At 39.7% G+C, this 24,443-nt stretch overlaps 1 protein-coding gene across 1 annotated transcript in view; it reads left to right on the top strand.

Annotated features, from left to right (window-relative positions):
- The window catches only part of WDR72 (WD repeat domain 72), a 190,010-nt gene that overhangs the window by 47,609 nt on the left and 117,958 nt on the right, over positions 1–24,443 (top strand). The window contains exons 12-13 of the mRNA XM_075273477.1: positions 1,637–1,857; positions 9,619–9,814. Coding sequence (XP_075129578.1) covers positions 1,637–1,857; positions 9,619–9,814 — 417 coding nt within the window. The remainder of the gene's footprint in view (positions 1–1,636; positions 1,858–9,618; positions 9,815–24,443) is intronic.

The following is a 24,443-nucleotide window of genomic DNA, read 5'->3' as shown; positions in this document are numbered from 1 at the left end:
TACTACAGGTACTAGTTATAAGACCACTACAGGTGACCCTGAAAATATTCTTAACTGTGATTATTAATTGAAGCTTTTACAGTCCTAAGCATGCTGTATGGGGTTATGTAATATCCCAATAACTTTTTAATCTTACTGCATCAGTTTCTCTGCTTGTTGTCATTTCTGGTTATCCTCTTGGGATAAAATTGATTACACAGCCATATGATGGGTACACAGGACTCTTTAGGTTATGTTCACATGGAGGAATTTGCCGTGGATTTGGGGGCGGATTTTACCCCGAATCCGCGGCAGAGTCCTCCTGGAATCCATCTCCCATTGTTTTCAATGGGAGGCAAATATCGCAGTCGGATGCAAAAAAAAAGAAGCGTCCTGCTCAATCTTGCTGCGGACCCTGCAGCAGAATTAGCAGCAGGATGCTGCGACGGAGTACTGATGCACTGCATTCAGCTTCCCGTCATGGCTAGATCGCGCCGAAAATGCCAGCAGTGGAAGATGAAGAAAAATTCCTCTTCATTTTCCACCGTGTTAATGTACCCTTACAGTTACAGTCCATTTATCAGAGCTGTGCGTGTAACAAGCCATGTCACTATATATCCATCCCACAAATGGCACAAAGTTTTATTCAACCCATTGATTTGATCTTGTGGTATGTAGGCCTCTTGACTCTCACCTGACAGATGATTTCAGGGAAAAATAGCTGTGAGTTTAACAAGTGTTCACCAACTACTACTAATGGTGTGTGAGTGGTTTTAAAGGGGTTGTGCTACCACCAACACTTATCCCCTATCCACAAGGACCTCCACCATCAAGGAAACAGGGAACAGAAAGTGCTCCTGAACCCTTCTTGTGAATAAAGAGCCAGTGCCATTACTGGCGCTCCATTCACTTCTACAAGGTCATCGGGGATTGGAGTCCTGCAGCACCATTGGCGCATGGCACAAAAGCCAAACAAGTGCACTGGCCTTTATTCACACCTAGAATTTCAGGGGGACTTTCTGTTCCTTGTTTTTCTGATTGCTGGATACTGGATGAGCGTTGGGAATGGCACAAGTGCTATAAGAGTCTTGTCCCTTGAATATAATTGTAGAACATCTTTGGTACATCAGTGGAATCAAATTTTACAATTTCAGCTCTTGTAATATCAATTAAGAAACGCCAGGACCTGGGTCTGAAAAGGCAAATCAAACTAAAATATTTATTTTATATTATATTATTGTTTATATATATATATATATATATATATATATATATATATATATATAACATATTTCTGTTACCTTTATTAATATAACCATTGTTATCTGGTAAACTGTAGCTTGCAATATACATTACAGCAGCTGTAGTCCACTGTGGCTTACTATAGTAAAGTACTAGACATATGTACTAATATTAGTGTAGCTTACATCATATTCCCCAATGTGACCCTTGGTGGTTGAAAAATACAATGCACAGTGCCCGACACACTTTACATTTATCTCCTGCAATAAATCTTCATATGTGGGACAAGCTGCTTTTACTCCCTAGGTACTTGAAAGAAAAAAAAAAACTCCTTATATCCTGCACTCAGGTCTTTATGTTGGTTCATAATAATTTTAGAAACTTTTGTGTCTAATTCTTTATTTCCTTTATGTAGGTTCCTTGCCACATAAGATATTTGCAGGGCATGACAGCAGTGTGACAAGTTTACTTTACCCACATGGACGGTCAGAGAAGTATGATCCAAGTTGGCTCATCTCTGGAGATCAGAATTCCTCTATAATTTGGAGAGATGTGTTCACAGGGGAGATATTTCACAAGTTCATGCTACAGTCTGGAGTGATCCTGAAGCTTCTGGTCCCACCTAATGATTACAAAGTAAGAGGACAAGTGTTCACAGAATAGATTTTGCCATTTTGTGCACTCCATTGTGATACTATGATAAGTCTTCTGGAACTGTAAATCTAGGGTACTTAAAGAGTACCTGTGTTTTCATCAGAGTTTGAAATATCTGCAGGGTTGTTCTGGACAGTTCTCTAGCTATATAAACCTTCGTACATGGTGTCCTATCAGTTGTTCTGCTGCTAACCCCATTATGGCTGTAGCACATTTTGCATTTGTCCCTCATGCCATGGGATGTACAATAAGGAGCACTCTGCTCTTATCCATTATAACTACTCCTAGTAGTACTAGTAACTGGTTTCTTTACTTGTAATTTTGTGAGCAATAACTAAAATATAGAACAAATGGCTTGGAAAAGCCCAAGTGACCATATTATAAGTAATACAGGGACATTGGACTGCAAGTCTTAGTTATGATTATGAATAGACTTAAAATTATCCCTGATAGAGAAAAAGAGAAATTTGAGCACAATAAGTAAAGTTGCTGACTGTCTATGAATAACAATCCATCAGCAATAAAACAAGCATGTATTCAGAAATCAATATACTCCCATTGATCAGTGAGACACGTCTGTGTAGTGTAGAAGCTGGGAAAGCTGGGTGGATTCCTTTTCTCTCTAGTCACTGTGTGAAGAAAGCTCACCCTTCCCTTCTGCACTCACTGTGAACTCGGCTTGCTTTTTTTAATGGTATCTATAGAAAGACCTTCCCTAGTGTCAGGGAGTGAACAGCATAATGCTAGAAGGGAGAAACCTAGTAGCAGGTACTGTTGTGGGGTTTTTTTCTTGACAAAAAATGAGATTTTTAATTAAAGTGTATTACATCCAGAATCACTTGTTCTGCTAAATGGCAGTAAGTTGTCTGATTGGTTAGTGGCTATTTAACAGATAAGGAGACAATGCAGCATTTTTACTGGGGAATAACTGAGTAGTTCATCAGTATGGCAGTATGGCAATTTAGTGTTGCGTGTACTAAATAACCTGACATAAACACAGAGTTAGGAATATGGCATACTTACTATCCATAAAAGCTAGCAATACTAATGTTTTTGAAGGCATTCTTTCTTTTCAGTATTTTTCCTCACCTGAATAAAACTTGTGCACACTAGTGTATATTACACATAGGAAAATATTTTGTCTGATTAAATGCCAGGCCCTTTATGGAAACCTGTCTGGTGCTTTAAGTATCCATCATAACAGGGTCCGGGAACTTCCACTATTTATGTTGTGCTCCTATGACATACAGTACTACTGAACAAAGGTGCAATTTGGAAGTTATAGTACACAAGAGCTTGAGTGCTGACGGTTGCTGACTTCTGGACAAAAATGTAAACTGGAAATAACCACCTTGCTGCTTCCAGTGCTGGGCTCTGGTTATATCCTGCTGCTTTGGTGATGAGGAATCTCCTTTACTACTGTACAGCGGTGATGTGCCTGTATACAGAACATGGTTGCTGTATCCAGTCACTGACCTTGGCAGTATATAGTATGTGAATTTGGAGGCCAGTGTTTGGCTACAGAGGTGACTTGCTGTAATATGGGCATCTCATTACTGCAACGGTATCAAGAAGCAGAGTCAGCTTCAAAACAGCGGAGTAGTGAACAAGTGAGCATTGCGTGGTTTACAGCAATGTTTAGTGCTGGGAACATTATTACTTAATTTGGACAACCCCTTTAAGCTCATGTTCCTGTATTGGGAATAGTTATCTTGCTGCTAGTATTGCAGTAGCTACATGTGTCACCAAAGGTTACTGGACTAGTGTGAACAAGAGCATGACCAGTGCGGTCAACACTGATGAAGCCTATAGGGAGCAAGTTGCTGGGACTCATTTATGAAAAGCTTAGCCAGTGTTTTACATGCATAGACCATACTTCGTGGATGACTACTTAATCAATGACCGCAGTAGAAAACTAGAATTATTCTTATGTTTTTTTCTGGAGTTTCCCTGAGAAAGTTATTGCATTTCACAGAGAAGGCTTAAGAGTTAAATGAGAAATGAAGCTTTGCTACAAGTTTATATATTTCATACACGTGTCAGCTTCAGTAAAGTGATATTCTGTTTTAATTATTGATTGATGCACTTTTGTTTTGGTGCAGTTAAAAATAATTTAAAAAGACAGCTTTAGGTCAGCGAAACTTGACATTTAAAAAAACGCCTGACCTTTTGAATAAAATACATAGAACTTTGACAGACAGTCAGCATGCAACACAAAAGTCTCCATCCTGCAGTGGGAAAAATCTACAATATGCACTTTTATGTCAAAGGTAACTATACCGTTACATCTCATCCAAACAGCTATATACATAATTGAGTTATTATATACAAAGCATAGAGTATCAGAGGATTTTCACAGCATATAGCATCAGATGATTTTGACATTAAGGTAGTGTACATGGATGAGGACAGTTTTTTATGAAAAAAAAAAATGTAAACAGTCAATTGACAGAAATAACGTTATTCCAGGAACACAGGCATATAATAAGCATTGGAACAGCTTAGGGTCCTTTCACACCAGCGCTCGTTCTCCAGTTTGTGCGTTCTGCCAGGTTTCCATCTTCTGCCCTGGCGAAACTGGACAGGGGACGGAAAGCCGGTGGTCAGTTTTCAAACCCATTCACTTGAATGGGTTTGCAAAGGTGACCGCCCGTGTGCATTTTCTGCCTGTCTGCGGGGAAACCGTTTTTTTCAGCTGGATACAAAGTCCTGAATGCCCAACTTTGTGTCCAACTAAAAAAAACGGTTTCTCCGTGGACAGGCAGACTGCTGGGTTTTACGTCCCCTGTCCAGTTTTGCCGGGGCAGAAGACAGAAATTTGGCGGAATGCACAAATTGGACAACAAGCGCAGGTGTGAAAAGACCCTTAGAGGAGCATATTGCATACAGTAACCCTACTGTAACTATACAACCATATGAGTAACTACTGTGTCCAACTAGCTTCCCTCATAGATTGTAAGCTCTTGTGGACAGAGTCCTCTTTCTTACTTATCTCAGGTCAATGACCTAGTCTATGTCACAGATGTATAGCACCATGGAAGTAATGGTTCAATAAAAATAAATATTAATTATATAGCAGAATCACCAACTGTATAAGGGTGCGTTCTCACTGTCATTATTTAAACAGCAATGGAGTGACTGATGCAGATGGAGCCCCCTTTGTCCATGTCCTTTCCCATTCACTCTAATGTAAGTCATTCTATTTTTGTTTAATTCTGTTGCTCTCATTGTATGACGTATGAGAGCAATGCACTATAATAGAGTACCCTTAAAAGCACCCTTACTCGTACCATATCTTGGATTTCTAAGATCCTGATATGTGTTGTCTATAGGTGAGCCATTGTTCTAATATTAGAATCCTAATTTAGTAAGGGACTGTACTTATGGAGCCTTTCTGTTAATTGTTGCTGTGTTTATCAGTGGTTAGATATAGTCAAAGAAGTTCTCTAATCTTTTTCACAGTGGAGTGAATTCATGCTCAGCCACCTTTAAAAATGAAGGGGTGTTAGGGATGATATAGACAAAGGCACCTGTATACCTTAGGTGATACCAACTTCATGAACATCACCATGGGTGAAAAAAAGCCTATTCTTATGTCACAAACTGAATGTATTAATCGTCTAGGTCATATTTTCTGGTGCCAAAAAGAGACACATTTTGATGATGATTCAAGCGCACAGTCAAGTTTTCATGTTATCTGGAGATACAGTTATTATGGGGGACTATTTAGTGGGTACAAGCTTAGCATATTTCTTTGTTTCCTTCACAAGTTTAAATGGTCACTAACTTTTCAGATAAATGAGTCTTGTTTAATAGATCATGTGATCCTGGACGAACATGCAATGTACTTAAAATAATTAAAAACCTTACTGCTTTCTGCCTGAAAAACCTCTGTAAAGTCCCCGCTACTATGTATCTCCTTTGTAGCTAATTGTGAGTTCACAACTTGTTACTAGGGAAGTCCTGTCCATAAATGCAAGATGGCTTCACAGGGAATGGAAGGAGAGATTCACAGTCTCCACACATGTCTGCAAGCTGTTTTCTCTATGCACTGTACTATGTAAGACTTCTGGCTTAATGTGTTATTACAGATGAGATATTATTCACAACTGACAGCTTTCCTAACTCTGCTACTAGATTGGTATCTTCCTGTGTCTGGGATCTTTTTAGCTGCATCATGCCTGCATGTAGTTTCCCTATATTTGCAGTTTGTAAATATACAGTCCTATGAAAAAGTTTGGGCACCCCTATTAATCTTAATCATTTTTAGTTCTAAATATTTTGGTGTTTGCAACAGCCATTTCAGTTTGATATATCTAATAACTGATGGACACAGTAATATTTCAGGATTGAAATGAGGTTTATTGTACTAACAGAAAATGTGCAATATGCATTAAACCAAAATTTGACTGGTGCAAAAGTATGGGCACCTCAACAGAAAAGTGACATTAATATTTAGTAGATCCTCCTTTTGCAAAGATAATAGCCTCTAGTCGCTTCCTGTAGCTTTAAATCAGTTCCTGGATCCTGGATGAAGGTACTTTGGATCATTCCTCTTTACAAAACAATCCAAGTTCAGTTAAGTTTGATGGTCGCCGAGCATGGATAGCCCGCTTCAAATCATCCCACAGATGTTCAATGATATTCAGGTCTGGGGACTGAGATGGCCATTCCAGAACATTGTAATTGTTCCTCTGCATGAATGCCTGAGTCGATTTGGAGCGGTGTTTTGGATCATTGCCTTGCTGAAATATCCATCCCCGGCGTAACTTCAACTTCGTCACTGATTCTTGAACATTATTCTTAATAATCTGCTGATACTGAGTGGAATCCATGCGACCCTCAACTTTAACAAGATTCCCGGTGCCGGCATTGGCCACACAGCCCCAAAGCATGATGGAGCCTCCACCAAATTTTACAGTGGGTAGCAAGTGTTTTTCTTGGAATGCTTTTTTTTGGACACCATGCATAACACATTTTTGTATGACCAAACAACTCAATCTTTGTTTCATCAGTCCACAGGACCTTCTTCCAAAATGAAGCTGCCTTATTCAAATGTGCTTTTGCATACCTCAGGCGACTCTGTTTGTGGCGTGCTTGCAGAAACGGCTTCTTTCTCATCACTCTCCCATACAGCTTCTCCTTGTGCAAAGTGCGCTGTATTGTTGACCGATGCACAGTGACACCATCTGCAGGAAGATGATGCTGCAGCTCTTTGGAGGTGGTCTGTGGATTGTCCTTGACTGTTCTCACCATTCTTCTTCTCTGCCTTTCTGATATTTTTCTTGGCCTGCCACTTCTGGGCTTAACAAGAACTGTCCCTGTGGTCTTCCATTTCCTTATTATGTTCCTCACAGTGGAAACTGACAGGTTAAATCTCTGAGACAACTTTTTGTATCCTTCCCCTGAACAACTATGTTGAACAATCTTTGTTTTCAGATCATTTGAGAGCGGGTTGTCCATGCTCGGCGACCATCAAACTTAACTGAACTTGAATTGTTTTGTAAAGAGGAATGGTCCAAAATACCTTCATCCAGGATCCAGGAACTGATTAAAAGCTACAGGAAGCGACTAGAGGCTGTTATCTTTGCAAAAGGAGGATCTACTAAATATTAATGTCACTTTTCTGTTGAGGTGCCCATACTTTTGCACTGGTCAAATTTTGGTTTAATGCATATTGCACATTTTCTGTTAGTACAATAAACCTCATTTCAATCCTGAAATATTACTGTGTCCATCAGTTATTAGATATATCAAACTGAAATGGCTGCTGCAAACACCAAAATATTTAGAACTAAAAATGATTAAGATTAATAGAGGTGCCCAAACTTTTTCATAGGACTTTTTCATAGCACAGCAATATAGTTGAAATACATGGTAGAGCAAGAAACAATCAACTTCCTACACTTATAATCTGTAAGCCACAAGTCACTTCATGGCCACTGGTCTACATGGGACCACTGACAATATTCCTGCCTCCTCGCACAGGCGCAATGATATCATAGCACCTTATAAAAAAGAAGAGGAGAGACGATAGCAGTGATGGCTATGATGGTTGTTTTGTTTTTTTGTAGTTTTATTTTAGGACAGTTTTTATTATATGTGGCATAAAGAGCATGTTAGGAGACTATTGGGGGGAGATCAATTATGTACGGGGTCATTAGGGAACATTATGTCTATGCTGGAGATCATTTATATAATGTGGACTAAACAAAATAAATGGTTGTTGGGGAGATTATGACTATGGGATCAAATCATTTATATAAGGGGCCATTATTTATATGAGGGGTCATTAGGGTGCAGTATGGCTAATGGGGGGGGGAGATTATATAAGGGCAATTAAAGAGTTTAAGTGGTCAATGGGAACATTATTGTTATAAAGGGGATGATTTATATAAAGGCTCATAAAGAATATAAGGGACATTATTTATATAAGGGGTTGTTGAGGGCATTATGAAAATAAGGAATCTTTAGAAGGCTTTATGAATATGACTTGGATCATTAATATAGGGGGCATTAGGTGGGGCATTTTTATCTCAGGGGGGTAGCCAGATAAACTAACAGAACACCATGTATGAAGGCTTATAAAGTTATAGAATAGATTGCCCAGTAAAACACTGCAGATATTTCAACTTTTCATGAAAACCCAGATACCTTTTAAAGGACATAGTCTTGTAAAAGATGGACCTTAAAGGGGTTGTCTGAATGATTAAATTGTTTGAAAACAAGCTGAGAATGGTGCAAAATAATAAAACAAGCAATACTCACTTTACTCATCTTATCCTAACCATTTATGGGTCCCCAATAGTTTTTACTCGCTGGTACCTGTTGAGAGATAGGAGATTCTGCTCCACCAATCACTGGCTCAGGTAATCTGCTGAGTGGTCATTTCTAGAGATGAGCGAACTGTAAAATGTACGAGGTTCAATATTCGTTTCGAGTAGCCCCTCAATATTCGACTACTCGAATCAAATATTGAACCATATTATAGTCTATGGGGGGAAAATGCTTGTTTCAGGGCTAGGCAACGTTCGATCAAATTATACTTACCAAGTCCACGAGTGAGGGTCGGGCTGGATCCTTTGTGCAGTCTTCTCCTTGCAGCGTCCCCGCGGCGACTTCCAGCTCGTCATTCACTCTGCCAGGCATCGGGCCTAGGCAGAGCCGACTGCGCATGCCCCCACTACAAGCAGACATGCACAGTCGGCTCTGCCCAGGCCCGATGCCTGGCAGAGTGAATGAAGACCCGGAAGATGCTGTGGGGAAGCTGCACGGAGAAGACTTCTAAAGGTAGGAGAAGAACCAGCATTGATTGGCCGACTGTATAGCATTCGGCCAATCAATGCTGGTTCTGCATCGAACTTTTACATTCGAACAGCGAGTGGTACTCGATTGAGTACGAGTATTTCGAATACCGTAGTATTCGATCGAATACCTACTCGATTGAGTACTACTCGCTCATCTCTAGTCATTTCCACATGTGCAGAGCGTCCAGGAGGGAACTGGTCAGAACAGGAGTGTGGGGGATTGGTGAGGTGAGCATCACTTGTTTTATTATTTAATACCATTTCCGGCTTATTTACTAAAAAAAAATGTAATTTGCTGGACAATGCCTTAAACACTATGTATCCACAGTAAAATAATAAGTAATATAATGGACTACTCTACTATAGTATCTGCAGAGAACTGCTGAGCTACTTAGCAGCCATTTTCTGTCATTTATGTTGTCATTTTTTTTGACAGGTGAAGTTGTTCCAGAGCATATACTGTATATGTAGTGATAATTCAGTGGCACTTCTCAACCTTCAGGAAAGAGCTTGCTTTTTCCATGCTAGAAAACATCTGTTTCCAGTAAAATCTCTAAAATGGCATCCAGTGGAAGAAGTTTTAGTTGTTGGCTGTGAAGATGGCTCTGTATATGTATGGGAAATTGAATCAGGTAGAGTAATATTTTAATGGTCTATTAGTCTTGAGTGTTTTGTGGCTTTGCTATAGTCAAAGGTGTATAAAATGAGGCTCATTTGATGTGGGAGTCATGCTAATTATACCATTCATGATATACAGTCCTATGAAAAAGTTTGGGCACCCCTATTAATCTTAATCATTTTTAGTTCTAAATATTTTGGTGTTTGCAGCAGCCATTTCAGTTTGATATATCTAATAACTGATGGACACAGTAATATTTCAGGATTGAAATGAGGTTTATTGTACTAACAGAAAATGTGCAATATGCATTAAACCAAAATTTGACTGGTGTAAAAATTTTGGTACCCTTATGATTTTATTGATTTGAATACTCGTAACTACTTTTTACTGACTTACTGAAGCACAAAATTGGTTTTGTAACCTCAGTGAGCTTTGAACTTCATAGCCAGGTGTATCCAATCATGAGAAAAGGTATTTAAGGTGACCAATTGAAAGTTGTTCTCCTATTTGAATCTCCTCTGAAGAGTGGCATCATGGGCTACGCAAAACAACTCTCAAATGATCTGAAAACAAAGATTGTTCAACATAGTTGTTCAGGGGAAGGATACAAAAAGTTGTCTCAGAGATTTAACCTGTCAGTTTCCACTGTGAGGAACATAGTAAGGAAATGGAAGAACACAGGGACAGATCTTGTTAAGCCCAGAAGTGGCAGGCAAAGAAAAATATCAGAAAGGCACAGAAGAAGAATGGTGAGAACAGTCAAGGACAATCCACAGACCACCTCCAAAGAGCTGCAGCATCATCTTGCTGCAGATGGTGTCACTGTGCATCGGTCAACAATACAGCACACTTTGCACAAGGAGAAGATGTATGGTAGAGTGATGAGAAAGAAGCCGTTTCTGCAAGCACGCCACAAACAGAGTCGCCTGAGGTATGCAAAAGCACATTTGGACAAGCCAGCTTCATTTTGGAAGAAGGTCCTGTGGACTGAGGAAACAAAGATTGAGTTGTTTGGTCATACAAAAAGGCGTTGTGCATGGCGTCCAAAAAAAACAGCATTCCAAGAAAAACACTTGCTACCCACTGTAAAATTTGGTGGAGGTTCCATCATGCTTTGGGGCTGTCTGGCCAATGCCGGCACCGGGAATCTTGTTAAAGTTGAGGGTCGCATGGATTCCACTCAGTATCAGCAGATTATTGAGAATAATGTTAAAGAATCAGTGACGAAGTTGAAGTTACGCCGGGGATGGATATTTCAGCAAGACAATGATCCAAAACACCGCTCCAAATCGACTCAGGCATTCATGCAGAGGAACAATTACAATGTTCTGGAATGGCCATCCCAGTCCCCAGACCTGAATATCATTGAACATCTGTGGGATGATTTGAAGCGGGCTGTCCATGCTCGGCGACCATCAAACTTAACTGAAATTGAATTGTTTTGTAAAGAGGAATGGTCCAAAATCCCTTCATCCAGGATCCAGGAACTGATTAAAAGCTACAGGAAGCGACTAGAGGCTGTTATCTTTGCAAAAGGAGGATCTACTAAATATTAATGTCACTTTTCTGTTGAGGTGCCCATACTTCTGCACCGGTCAAATTGTGGTTTAATGCAAATTGCACATTTTCTGTTAGTACAATAAACCTCATTTCAATCCTGAAATATTACTGTGTCCATCAGTTATTAGATATATCAAACTGAAATGGCTGTTGCAAACACCAAAATATTTAGAACTAAAAATGATTAAGATTAATAGGGGTGCCCAAACTTTTTCATAGGACTGTACATGGGCACATGTATTCACTTTCATGTAAAAAATGTACGAGTCTCCATTGTGGTCCCATTTTAGACTCCGCCTCCTCACAGACTAGCCTCTGGCAGAATCAGCGTTGATTGGCCGAATGCTGTGCACTGGCCAATCAACGCTGGTCAATTCATTCCTATGAGAAAAAGTAAGCTCCCTTGTAACAGCAAGCTGCCAGCTCTCCTGACTAGCAAGGACGAGCCTGCGGCAAATCAATGCTGGATCTGCAGCAGGCTTGTCCTTGTTAGTCAGGAGAGCTGGCAGCTTGCGATTATGAGGGAGCTTACTTTTTATCAGCACAACTGCAAGCGCTGTGCAGTTAAAGCGCACGGACCCAATAGACTATAATGGGGTCCGTGCCCTTTACCTGCACAGCGCTCCTACTAAACACTCTCCTCCTGCTATTCGTGGACTTGGTGACTCTCCTTTAGTCGAATAGTGGTCTCCCCTGAAATGAGCATTTTTTCCCATAGACTATAATGGGATTTGATATTCAATCGAGTAGTCGAATATTGAGGCTCTACTCAAAACGAATATCGAATATTTCACTGTTCTCTCATCTCTACTAACTAGTTCCTTTATTATGTGGTGTGGGTAGTCTTGGGCCAGAGCAAACAAGGAGGCATATTTCAGAGCTGCTTGACACTGTCCAACCATAGGTGGATAATATTAGAACTAGCTGTACAGATTTTTTGGGAAGAGTAGGGCGTAGAGAAAAAGAACTAGAGTTGGTGGAGTTGGTGAAAGGTCCTATTTAAACTTGCCCAATGCTGAACATCTGACTGCTGAGTTGTTGCCTTTATATTCCATCCTTTGACATTCACCTATTATCAAGGGATAATCAAAGTTTTTACTTTACCTGATGGTAGTTTTAATGTTATTACTGGTCGGTATATATGTAACTGTAATTATTTCTATAACCTTGACAGAAGTAATATTGGGATAAAACATAACAAGACAGATTGACATAAAGAGATTGATTTCATATGTTGGACCTATTATGTCTATTGATTAGAAAATGTACACATTCTAAGTGACTTCTCCTCTCTTATATACACTCATCATCTATTAGACAAATCTATATTTCCTGTTTGTATTGTCTTCTAGTGCTTCTTTTTATAAACTCTTAGTATTCCAAAAGCAGACTGACATACAGTAATGATGCTGGGTACATCATGTAGCAAAATCGTTTTTATATTATGGCACCTAACATTACATGTATACTAATAAACAGAGCCTCAGTACACAAGAAGAACATAGGATTCCTCCAGCTAGCTCCATATTGATCTGCTTAGAATATGAATATAAATAGATAGTCATAGTGCATTAATATAATATTAATTTTCAAAGCTAGTGGGTACAGGAAACGTCAATGAATTCCAAATCAATTTAGTAGTATCAATGTTAGGGTTAAATGAAAATGAGTGAAGAATATTATAATAGTTTGTATATTTATCTTCCATTTTGCTTGGGTCTTGGAGAACACAGGCTTGTAGATGTGCAGCTTGTCATAAGCAGTATCTGTCAGTTGTTCTGTTTGACCTTTGCAGTTAGTGATTGTGTCTGTCTTTTGGACTCCTGCTCTCTACCGTACCCACTCTTAGAGTAATTGTTTGTTTGTTCAGTGACAATGAGTGGCAGATAGAGTCAGTTAAGATGAGTACTGTATTTTCAGGAATGAGATAAAATCGGCCTTTATTTCATTACACTGTGGCGTTTAAAATAATTGGTTTTGAGATACATAGGGAATGAATAAAAGAAAACCTCTGTCAGATGTCTGTCTATTCTAGATCTATTCAAATCATAGCAAATTACCTTTATATCTGTGCATGCTATTATAAGTTATGGTAACTGTCTGCGTGCAGTCATTGCCCCTAATGCGGTTGGTTACTACGGTCTGAACTGATCGATAGTATTTCTGTTTACGTAAAACACTACTTAATTGAGATATTTTATCACAGACAATCTATTTAACAAAGGATCTGCTGGCTCCTGTCCTGTGCTGCTATCTACTCGCCTGGCTCTAACCTTTAACCTCTCATTCATTTCTAAACTCAACTTGGTCTACCCTTACCTAATCTTCTACACCTTTTACAATTTGGTTCATGCACGTCACAAAAACTTACGTTACTAAAACCTCAAATGATCTTGCGATGGCTCAGTCATAGAGCTGTTAATTCTTTTGGATCTCTTTGTGGTGTTGACACTTTAGACAGCCATTCCTATTCACCTACCACGACCTATGGCCTCCAAGTATTATTTTTCGTATCTCCCATGGTATAAACAATACTACAGTCACTTGGTCTTATTCCTACCTTTCTGGTTATTTATTCGGTGTATCAATAATCTACTTCTACTTCTCTTCCTCTTTCTGTTGGGGATCTCCAGGGTTCAGTCCAAACATACAGATTCTGAATGGGAAGAGGAAAGTCGGCTGTTGTCAGACACCTCTGGTGGTGGCTTATCTCCTGTGTAAAGAAAGGATCAGACAATATCCAATTCCTTATTCTCCCTAGAAAGGCTGAGGGGACATCAGCTAAACATCCAATGCACATTAGATGGCTAGTTCTAACTCCTTGAGTTCAGACATCCTTATTATATTGGCCGCCCATTAACTAGTGTCAACAAAGCTACATTTATACTCAAGGCCCAATGTGTCGATTATGCATGGGCATTCCCTTTCAGGTTTTTTCTTTTACCAAAAAGTGAAACTAGCAGAGGGAAAAAATCAAATATTTCCCAAATAAAAAGTTTTTCATCTTTACCCCACTATAAGATCTTATTCTATTATGGCTGAAATTACAAATTGGTATTTATAACCCAATATTAAAAAATTTAATATAGTTTTGTTACCACATTAGCAAAACCATTTTAATAACCTACTGAAATTACATCAGCATACTGAAAAATAAATCTCATATAGATGTTCATTATAGGGACCTTGTACTGTATATTATTTGATACTATCCTTCTATGTATGACCAGCATTAGACTAATAATAAAATACATAGGCAAAATCAAACATGATATTCTTAAAATGCTTCTTGAGATGATTTGAGAAGGTCTGGTTGGGCCCAGATATGTTCTATAGACATTGCTGATCCTTTAATAGTATGTTTTGACTCTACAATAGTGGTCACTTTGACCAGTCTTTTGTGTGGTGGCTATGTGTGTATTATCCCTTTGTTTCCACCAGCCTTTGTCTTTCAGACAGCAATAGTCATCAGTCAGAATTATATTTGAGTGGGGATGTAGCCCTCAACTGATATATTCTGCAGGGGTTTTTCAGCTGCTGGAGGCTGGGACATTGCAGGGGTCAGGGTCACAGTGGTCAGTAGCATGTATTAGAAATACACTGTGTTTACCCTTAAGGCTCATATGTGTGCAAAGCTTTCTTACCAGCCTGTGAATGTGGCCTCTAACTTTAACCCTTGCCTTGCGTCTAAATTTACTGCACCATCCTTTGTTGCATCTGTAATTGAATCTTGTGCTTGGTACATCTGTGCTGCAATAACAGAACAAATACATTTGCTTCCATATGCTTTTGTCAATGTTGCTACACATCTTATAGACATGGTATAATACAATGGATTGGGCACCATTAATTTATTTAATGCTTCTCTAATTGCAATGCATTGATTTATTCTGGAGTGTTTTCTTTTTCAGTGTCTTGTTACAGAATGAACAAATTGTAGATAGTAAATCCTCTCATACCTTTCAAATATATCCATCAAATAATATAAAAAATAATCTGTTTATAGGTGTAAATGGAATGAGGAGCGAGGCTCTGGAATCAAGAATTGATAATCGAGCCAATTAATGTGCAACAGTTTGTCAAACAGTCTTAGCTGAATTCACAGCACAATCTGCAATGGAAATCAAATAAAAAATTCCTATTTTTTGCACAGGATTTTTTACAATCCAGTGGCAGATTAAGTATACCACAGGAGCTGGACCGTTCACTCCCAAAGTCATTAATCCAATAAAAAATATTCTATATTTAGGTTGCATCTGAGTTGTGGACTAAAACAGTTTTATCAAGTTTTAAAGTTAACCCCTATCAATGGGATTGGTGGGGGTTGACTAAAGGGATGTTCACAAATCCTGAGAATGTGGTTTCTGATATAAGGCAGGCTGAGTATGCATCCTGCTACTCCATTCATTCACTATGGGAGTGCTGGAGATAGCCAAGTGCTGTGCTTGAGTATCTCAAGGGCTTCCACAGCAAAGGAATGGAGTAGTAGTAGTAGAAAAAATGTTAACATAGGTTGACACTTTGGTATGAAAAAGGGTAAAGTGTTGTAGATATGTTACCTTTATTGTCATCAAGCACTGTCCACATACAAAACATACAGCAGGATTATACAATTTCTGGGACATTTTCATGTACATTCTCCAATATGGTCCATAACACTGTCTATAAGGTGCCCCAATAAAGGAATTTACAATGGAGAAACAAAACAAAAACTGAAGGGCAGGATGGATTTACTTAGGCACACAATAAAATCAGCTGGGTATCACCATGGGAAAACATTTCTCAGAGCCAGAACACAGCTTGTCAGACCTCAAAGTCCTGATCCTAAAAAGTCTCTTCAAGAACTGTAGAGAGAGAAAAAATTGGGAATTCAAGCTGATGATAAAATTCCAATCATTGACGAAAGGACCAATCTAACACCTGTATTTATGAGCCCTTACATGTACACAATACACAGCCTCTTCAGGGTGACTCCAGACCCCTGTACTTCTGAGTCCTCACCCTCAGTTTTATTACCCCACTTTATCTTTACTAACATACCATCTTATTAGCTAATTTCCTTTGTTTAGCATTGTGCCAGTGTTGTAGTGTTGTGTTGTGTTCTTATTCTTTTGTAAGAGCCTGAAGAAGGAGCTTCTGTGCTTTTAAAGCTTTCAAATGAAAGTTTTTCTGGTTAGTCGATAAAGTATCATCACTAAAGTTCTTTTTTTGTTGCAAATTTGTTGCGTTGCCTACTTCTACATTTTGCTCAATCCACTCCTGGCTTTGGCTCAAAAAACGTAACAAAATCTGAAAAAAAATAAAGCTGTGTTTCTGCAATGGCTTAGTCACAAAATTATGAAATATTGGAATTGAGAAAGAGTATAATAGAAAGATTTGTACCTCTAATGTATTTTGAACTCCCGGTTCGGATTATAAATACTGCTACAAAATACTTTTGAAATAATGACCATCTGAAAGTGAACTAAGATTTCTAACACAGATAGCCACAATAAAGCATAGGCATACTCATCCGTAAATATAAAATAAACTTGATTTTTAAATTTGTGTTCAAAGAGATGACAGTAAAATACCTTCTGTTTTCAGAACACAATTCTGTTTCTGGCATTATGACAAAATACATGTTACACTTGGATCAAAATCGGCATTGGGTGTCTTTTCTTCTGATCCATCGAAGGATGAGAAGAAAGGACAAATAGACCACTAACATAGCTGACACCAATGGAGCCCAAGGGACCCCATGGACTCTAATGGGATCTGTTGTGAATTTGTCAGATGTAAATTATTTTAAACTGAAATTTGCAAACAAAAAGTTGGGGTTTGCAGGACTTTTTTATTCGTTAATTTAACACCAGCGTTTGGATTCCGTCTGGAAGGAGTCCGTATGAGGACCCCCCCAGACGGAATACAATTGCAACTGCAAGCGCTGAGCAGTTAAAGCACATGGACCCCATAAACTATAATTGGGTCTGTGCGCTTTAACTGCTCAGTGCTTGCAGTTGCGATTGTATTCCGTCCAGGGGGGTCCTCATGCGGACTCCTTCCGGATGGAATTCAAACGCTAGTGTGAACCGACCCTAAGACTGACACTGAAAGAGTGTCTCTGAACAAAACATGTTAACTTAGCTTTACACTAGAGGTAGCAAGTACAGTGGACAACCAATGTATACAGTATCATAACACAGGGTGAGGGTGGGTTCAAACCTGCGCCCGGTCTCCGCTTTGAATGTTTCTGTCTTCTGCCCGAGCAAATAGCGAGGAGATGGAAACCAGCAATCAGTTTTCAAAATCAATTCATTTGAATAGGTTTGCAAAGTGTCCGCCCATGAGCGGTTTCATGTCTCCGCAACTAAACCATTTTTTTTAACCGGACACAAAGTCGGACATGCAGTACTTTGTGTCTGGTTTAAAAAAAATGGTTTCATCGAGGACACCAGAAGACGCTCACGGGCGGTCATGGGTGGACACTGACTGCTGGGTTTCCGTCTCCTGTCCAGGTTCTTGGGCAGAAGACGGAAACCCACAAAGTGGAGACCGGGCGCAGGTGTGAACCCGCCCTTATTAGGTTTTAGTATGTAATAACGATACATATAGTAGATTTTCATTGCATTGTAGAACTTGGAAAAGTAGTTCAATTGTATTTTTCTTCTATTATGCTGTGCAATTTCGATTTTTATTGAAGCTTATCCATAGCCTTTGGAGTGCTTTTTTTTTTATCCTAGCCCTACTTTACCTGACATCAAAGGTACAGAAGCACAACCTTACACTGTGACCCCTTTTATTGGTAATGTTTTCTAGGTGAATGTAATGATGAAATGGCCCAAACTAATGTAATATTCTTTAAGGTATAACAATATATAGTCAATAGTATACATTGTGTTCACCATTCCCTTGTCATATATTTCCTCAAGTACGTGTGTGACAGTTAACACAGCAAAAAGCCACTGACCATTCATGTATTCCAGCACTCAAATGCAGTTAGTGTGAAATAGCTTTGCTAGGAAGGGGCACAAGGTTGATCTTTATGCCGTTCATGTGAGCGAGGCAATGAACTTCATCTGTAAGTGATGAGAAATGATACATCTTCAATTGCTCAAAGTTCCATGATAGATACTGCACGATTCAGCTGTCACTCACTGGCTTCTTGAACTCTGACAGAAGGCTTAAAATAATAAGCAACCCTGTCAATGCAACACATTTTATTGTTTGACAAAAAGAAACCTTAGTATGTCGAAACAAACAACAAGGCTTTTGACTAATGGGGCAATATTTCTATTGGTTCTTTTATAGCTTACTACACATGCATAGTATGTGTCATGTATGTATGAAGAGAGTGTGTAGCATTCTATAGGGAATGATACAGTGTTTGTTACATTAAGAATCTCAATTGTAGTGCAGGAAATGATTATAAGAACCAGTGCCTGGAGCTGTAAGGGAACTTAGCACAAACATGACAATGTTTCAATTGGTAGACAATTAACCATTTTTGCAAAATATAAATATCTAAAAATTTTGCAGCGTTTTAGAGATAATAGCCTCTAAAGAGTCTTGATATGTTGTCATTGAATTTGACCATGAATACAGGAAATTTCTATGGTCTGAAACAGAACAATGATTTTATTATTGTGTTATCTTCTCTTACCCCTCGTTCACCACAGCGTTTGAATTCCGTCCGGGGGAGTCCACATGAGGACTCCCCCCCCCCCCCGAACGGAATACAAAATGCAAGTGCAAGCACTGGTGCAATAAAAGCACACGGAACCCATAGACTATATTGGGGTCCGTGTACTTGCCATGAGATCTCTGCAGGGATCTTGCAGAAAGGAAAGTAGTTCACCATCTACTTTCTTGTCCGCATGATTCATGAAGGCAGTGCGCAGCAAGCACATGGACCCCATTATAGTTTCTGAGGTCCGTGTGCTTTTACAGCACAGCGCTTGCAATTGCGTTTGTATTCTGTTGGGGGGGACTCCCACACACGGAATCCAAATGCTGATGTGAACGAGGGCTTACATGTAGTGTAAATAATAAGGAAATCATGGCTGGATCATATTTTTAGTGTCCCTGTCTGATAACCTGTCCACAATATGGAAATCATGGCTGGATCATACATGTAGTGTCCCTGCCTAATAACATGTCCACTATAAGTAAATCATGGCTGGATCATGCGTGTAGCGTCCCTGTCTGATAACCTGTCCACAATATGGAAATCATGGCTGGATCATATGTTTAGTGTCCCTGCCTGATAACTTGCCCACAATAAGGAAATCATGGCTGGATCATGCGTGTAGTGTCCCTGCCTGATAACCTGGCCACAATAAGGAAATCATGGCTGGGTTTCTCACAAGTCCAAGCCCATAGAAAGTTCCTGTATTTATGTTCATATCCATTGGCAACTGACCATGAAAAAAGACTGTTGGCAATAAGATCCTTAGACATTATCTTTAAAAGTCTGCAACATTTTACATGTGTAATACATTGAAAGCAACAGGGAAAAAAGCCTCCCATTGATTTCAGTGGGGAGCGCACATATGCCGGCTCCCATTCAAGTCAATGGGAGCTGCTTTTTACGCCCTCATTCTAAATGTGTTTTTACGTTCAGAATGAGCGCAACGTAACTCCGTGTGAAGGCTCCCTATATTGTCACATCTTGAATTGTGTCATCTGTTTAGATTGGTGGTGTAATATTTTCTTGAAACACATCAGGTTACTTTATGGGGTTGTCTGCCCTCTAAACAATGGGTGATGAATGTACAATCACTGGGGGCCTACTACTGGGACCCAGAAGATGATTAGTAGGTGTGTCCTGAGCTTCCCTCCCTTTTGGCTGAGATTTGTGCCGTGGTCATGTATTTACATTGCAGCTCCATTCAAAGTCAAAGGGACTGATGAAGATAACTAAGTACAGCACTTGTTGCTCTCTGTTAGTCCCATAGACATTAAATGGTGGGTCATGTTTTACCATCACCCCTATCAAGTTCTTTTTGGTGATAGGACTTAACAGCCCTCAGTGATTATACATTTATATTGTCTATCATGTACATAGATAATTTATTTTATCCCTACGATAACCCCTATAATAAAACAGCAGTAGACTAAAAAATAACAAATACTATTATGCTGTTAGTGCAGGCACCATGTATTCCCAGTCCCCTATTGCCTCTTGTTCACTACATCATTGCAGCAATGATATCTTGTGCTCAGTGACTGGCGTAGGATTAATTTTAGTGGAGATAAGCTTGGTTACACAGCCCATGAGCCATGAACTGTATGGTACTGTATTTTTAGGGAAGCAGCCATGATACTCTAATTCTGACCAACCTTTGATTAATTCTGATTTTCTGATTTCTGTTTTTTTTATGTACAGTATATATACTTAGAGCTATTGGACTGTTAATGCCTATACATACCTCCCAACTTTTGAAGAGCCGAAAGAGAGAGAAAATATGCGGAAAACTTGGCCCCGCCCACATTTATGTTGACTCCGCCCATTCACATTCATTTTTCATATCCACACATCATAATCCTCCTATAGTCACCTGTAAATTATATTCCCCCCTCCATCTCTCCCACAGTTTCATATAACCCCTTTATCTGCCCCTAGTTTCATGTCCCCCCTCCATCTCTGTCCCCAGATTCATGTCCCCCCATCTCTGCCAACAGATTCATGTCCCCCCTTCATCTGCCCCAGTGTCATGCCATTCTCCCCCCTTCATCTGCCCCAGTGCTATGCCGTTCTCCCCCTTTCATCTGTCCCAGTGTCATGCCGTTCCCCCCCTTCATCTGCCTCAATGTGATGCCATTCTCCCCCTCCGCTATATGCCCCCAGTTTCATAGGCCCCCTACATTACGTTCCCCTCAATGTTTAAAACAAATACTTATACTCACCTTCCAACGCTCCCCCGCGACTCTCTCACTCCACTGACATAGTTGTAGGCCCGATGTGATGTCATCACATCGCGCCTACACATGCCGAAGCTGGAGCGCAGCAGTAAGGCAGGAGCTGAGCTGTGACAGCTCCTGCTTTACTCGCATATGTGTTCAACTGATGAGTTGAAATCGGGACATACCTCCCAATGACCGGGACCACGGGACAGGACACCACATTCGTGAATGTACCACAGAAATCAGGACGGTTGGGAGGTATGCCTATATATTATTTGCATTTAGATATTTGTTTTAAACCTATATCATTACATATTGGCAATAGCTAAACATACAGTAGCCAAAAAATGTATTTACTTGTATGGCATTTCTAGGTGAATTTTCTATTGTGGAGCCATGTCAGCTGTGTTTTACTTTTTAACAAACAAATACAACTGAATTATAGAAAATGTAGCTGTTACATAAAGCATTGCCTCCTGTATCTCTAGCTACAGCTATATACAGTATGTGTAAACTTGCTGCACCGCAGTGGCTAAACATTTTTTTTTTTTTTTTGCTGACTGAAAGGTGGCGCAGAGGTAAAGACTTGTGAAGTAGGATTGATGGTCTATAAGGGGTTAAGAATGTCTCATTGGGAAGGGATGTTTGTGCAATAAAGACCTGATAAACCATAATGGTAGTGGGGGAGTTTTTCTTTTAATTATGAATGTTAATCCTTAGATGTAAGGTCCAGAACAAACAGGACATGTATCAATTCTGCTTCACCTACCAATATAAAACCTAGAAATTAGAAGACCAGAATATTGTGGATTTGATATGTTCAAGAATAACTTCAAATAAATGGATGATCTTATAGATTGTCAACTGGGAGATGGGGAAGTTAAGAGGAAGTAGCATTTAGAATCTGTATCAGCCGTATTTGTATTATTTGATATCTGAAAAAAACTTCATATTGAAGAGAGATGTACTGTACTAGACCTAGCAGGAGTAAAAAGCATGGGTAAACTCTAATAAATATTGTATAGCTGAACTTTCAAGAGCACAAAGGTTCTTTCTGCAAGGTTAACAGGAAGGTTTTTCTTTTCAAGAGCCAGTTTTATTTACTCTAGATGAAAATTTATATCAGAAAAATCTATCTATCTATCTATCTATCTATCTATCTATTGTCTATCTATCTATCTATCTATCTATCTATCTATCTATCTATCTATCTATCTATCGCTATACTGATTTCATGTGTTGACATTAAATATGTTGGACCATTTTTATTTCTTTTTGACCCATTTGAAATACGTTCGAGGTAGTATTGTGCCATTGATCTTCCTACAGTGTCTAACTGTAATATTTGAAGGGTATCTTTATGTTACAAGATCAAAGCGATTGATCAGTCTAGCCTGAGAACAAATACTCCTCTGCGGGGGTGATCAGTAGCAAGGGACTGAGCATGATTCTGGCAAAGGGTTCTTATTTCTGAAACCACAGTTGCAATGAGAAGCATTAACATTAATTTCAGAAATAACAATAAATAATTCAAGATGTTTGGGAGATGGAGATAATATAGCAGATAGTAATTGTGTCTTATGTGTAGGTTATCTGTATGTGTAAGGTTTACATGTCATAATGAACCAAACTAAATCATCTATAGGGGGGAAATTAGTTCTGGCCACAGGGGCCTTCATGACCCTTTTGAGAGCCACATGTTATGTGGCCTCCAGGCTGCTTGATACCCAGCACTGTTTTTTCAGAAAGACCAAAATCAATAATCTGTCTTCCTGCCTTCTTATGCCAGCTGGGACACAAGCAGAAGAGCTGTTTTAAACCTGTGGAATAAAAGCTAACAGAAGCCACACGGCTCCTCTAACCCTTAGATACATTGTCATTAGCTGATCTCTCCTATATACATCCACCTCCGACCAAGGAGGAAAACTTCATTCTGAATAAACATATTGAATTTACTAACATATAGACTGTAGCATGAGCAGTTCTATCAACATTCGATTTATCTTTTTCTGGTATATTAGATACATTCTACATAAAGTCATTTCCATTTCACTAAAAAAATAAATAAATACTAAAAGTGTAACTTGTTTCTATATAGATATTAATAAATAATAGAGATGAGCGAACAGTGTTCTATCGAACACATGTTCGATCGGATATCAGGGTGTTCGCCATGTTCGAATCGAATCGAACACCACGTGGTAAAGTGCGCCAAAATTCGATTCCCCTCCCACCTTCCCTGGCGCCTTTTTTGCACCAATAACAGCGCAGGGGAGGTGGGACAGGAACTACGACACTGGGGGCATTGAAAAAAATTGGAAAAAGTCATTGGCTGCCGAAATCAGGTGACCTCCATTTTAGACGAATAGTGGATTTCAAATCCGGGTCATATGAGAATGTGAACTTTGTGACTATGAGACAGGGATAGCTGTACAGGCAGGGATAGCTAGGGATAACCTTTATTTAGGGGGGAATGTTATTAAAAATAACTTTTTGGGGCTCTATCGGGTGTGTAATTGTGATTTTTGTGAGATAAACTTTTTCCCATAGGGATGCATTGGCCAGCGCTGATTGGCCGAATTCCGTACTCTGGCCAATCAGCGCTGGCCAATGCATTCTATTAGCTTGATGAAGCAGAGTGTGCACAAGGGTTCAAGCGCACCCTCGGCTCTGATGTAGCAGAGCCGAGGCTGCACAAGGGTTCAAGCGCACCCTCGGCTCTGATGTAGGAGAGCCGAGGGTGCACTTGAACCCTTGTGCACCCTCAGCTCTGCTACATCAGAGCCGAGGGTGCGCTTGAACCCTTGTGCACACTCTGCTTCATCAAGCTAATAGAATGCATTGGCCAGCGCTGATTGGCCAATGTATTCTATTAGCCTGATGAAGTAGAGCTGAATGTGTGTGCTAAGCACACACATTCAGCTCTACTTCATCGGGCTAATAGAATGCATTGGCCAGCGCTGATTGGCCAGAGTACGGAACTCGACCAATCAGCGCTGGCTCTGCTGGAGGAGGCGGAGTCTAAGATCGCTCCACACCAGTCTCCATTCAGGTCCGACCTTAGACTCCGCCTCCTCCGGCAGAGCCAGCGCTGATTGGCCGAAGGCTGGCCAATGCATTCCTATGCGAATGCAGAGACTTAGCAGTGCTGAGTCAGTTTTGCTCAACTACACATCTGATGCACACTCGGCACTGCT

Source organism: Leptodactylus fuscus, chromosome 5 (assembly GCF_031893055.1).
Source record: "Leptodactylus fuscus isolate aLepFus1 chromosome 5, aLepFus1.hap2, whole genome shotgun sequence".
Taxonomy (NCBI): Eukaryota; Metazoa; Chordata; class Amphibia; order Anura; family Leptodactylidae; genus Leptodactylus; species Leptodactylus fuscus.
This window is presented reverse-complemented; position numbering and strand designations above follow the sequence as displayed.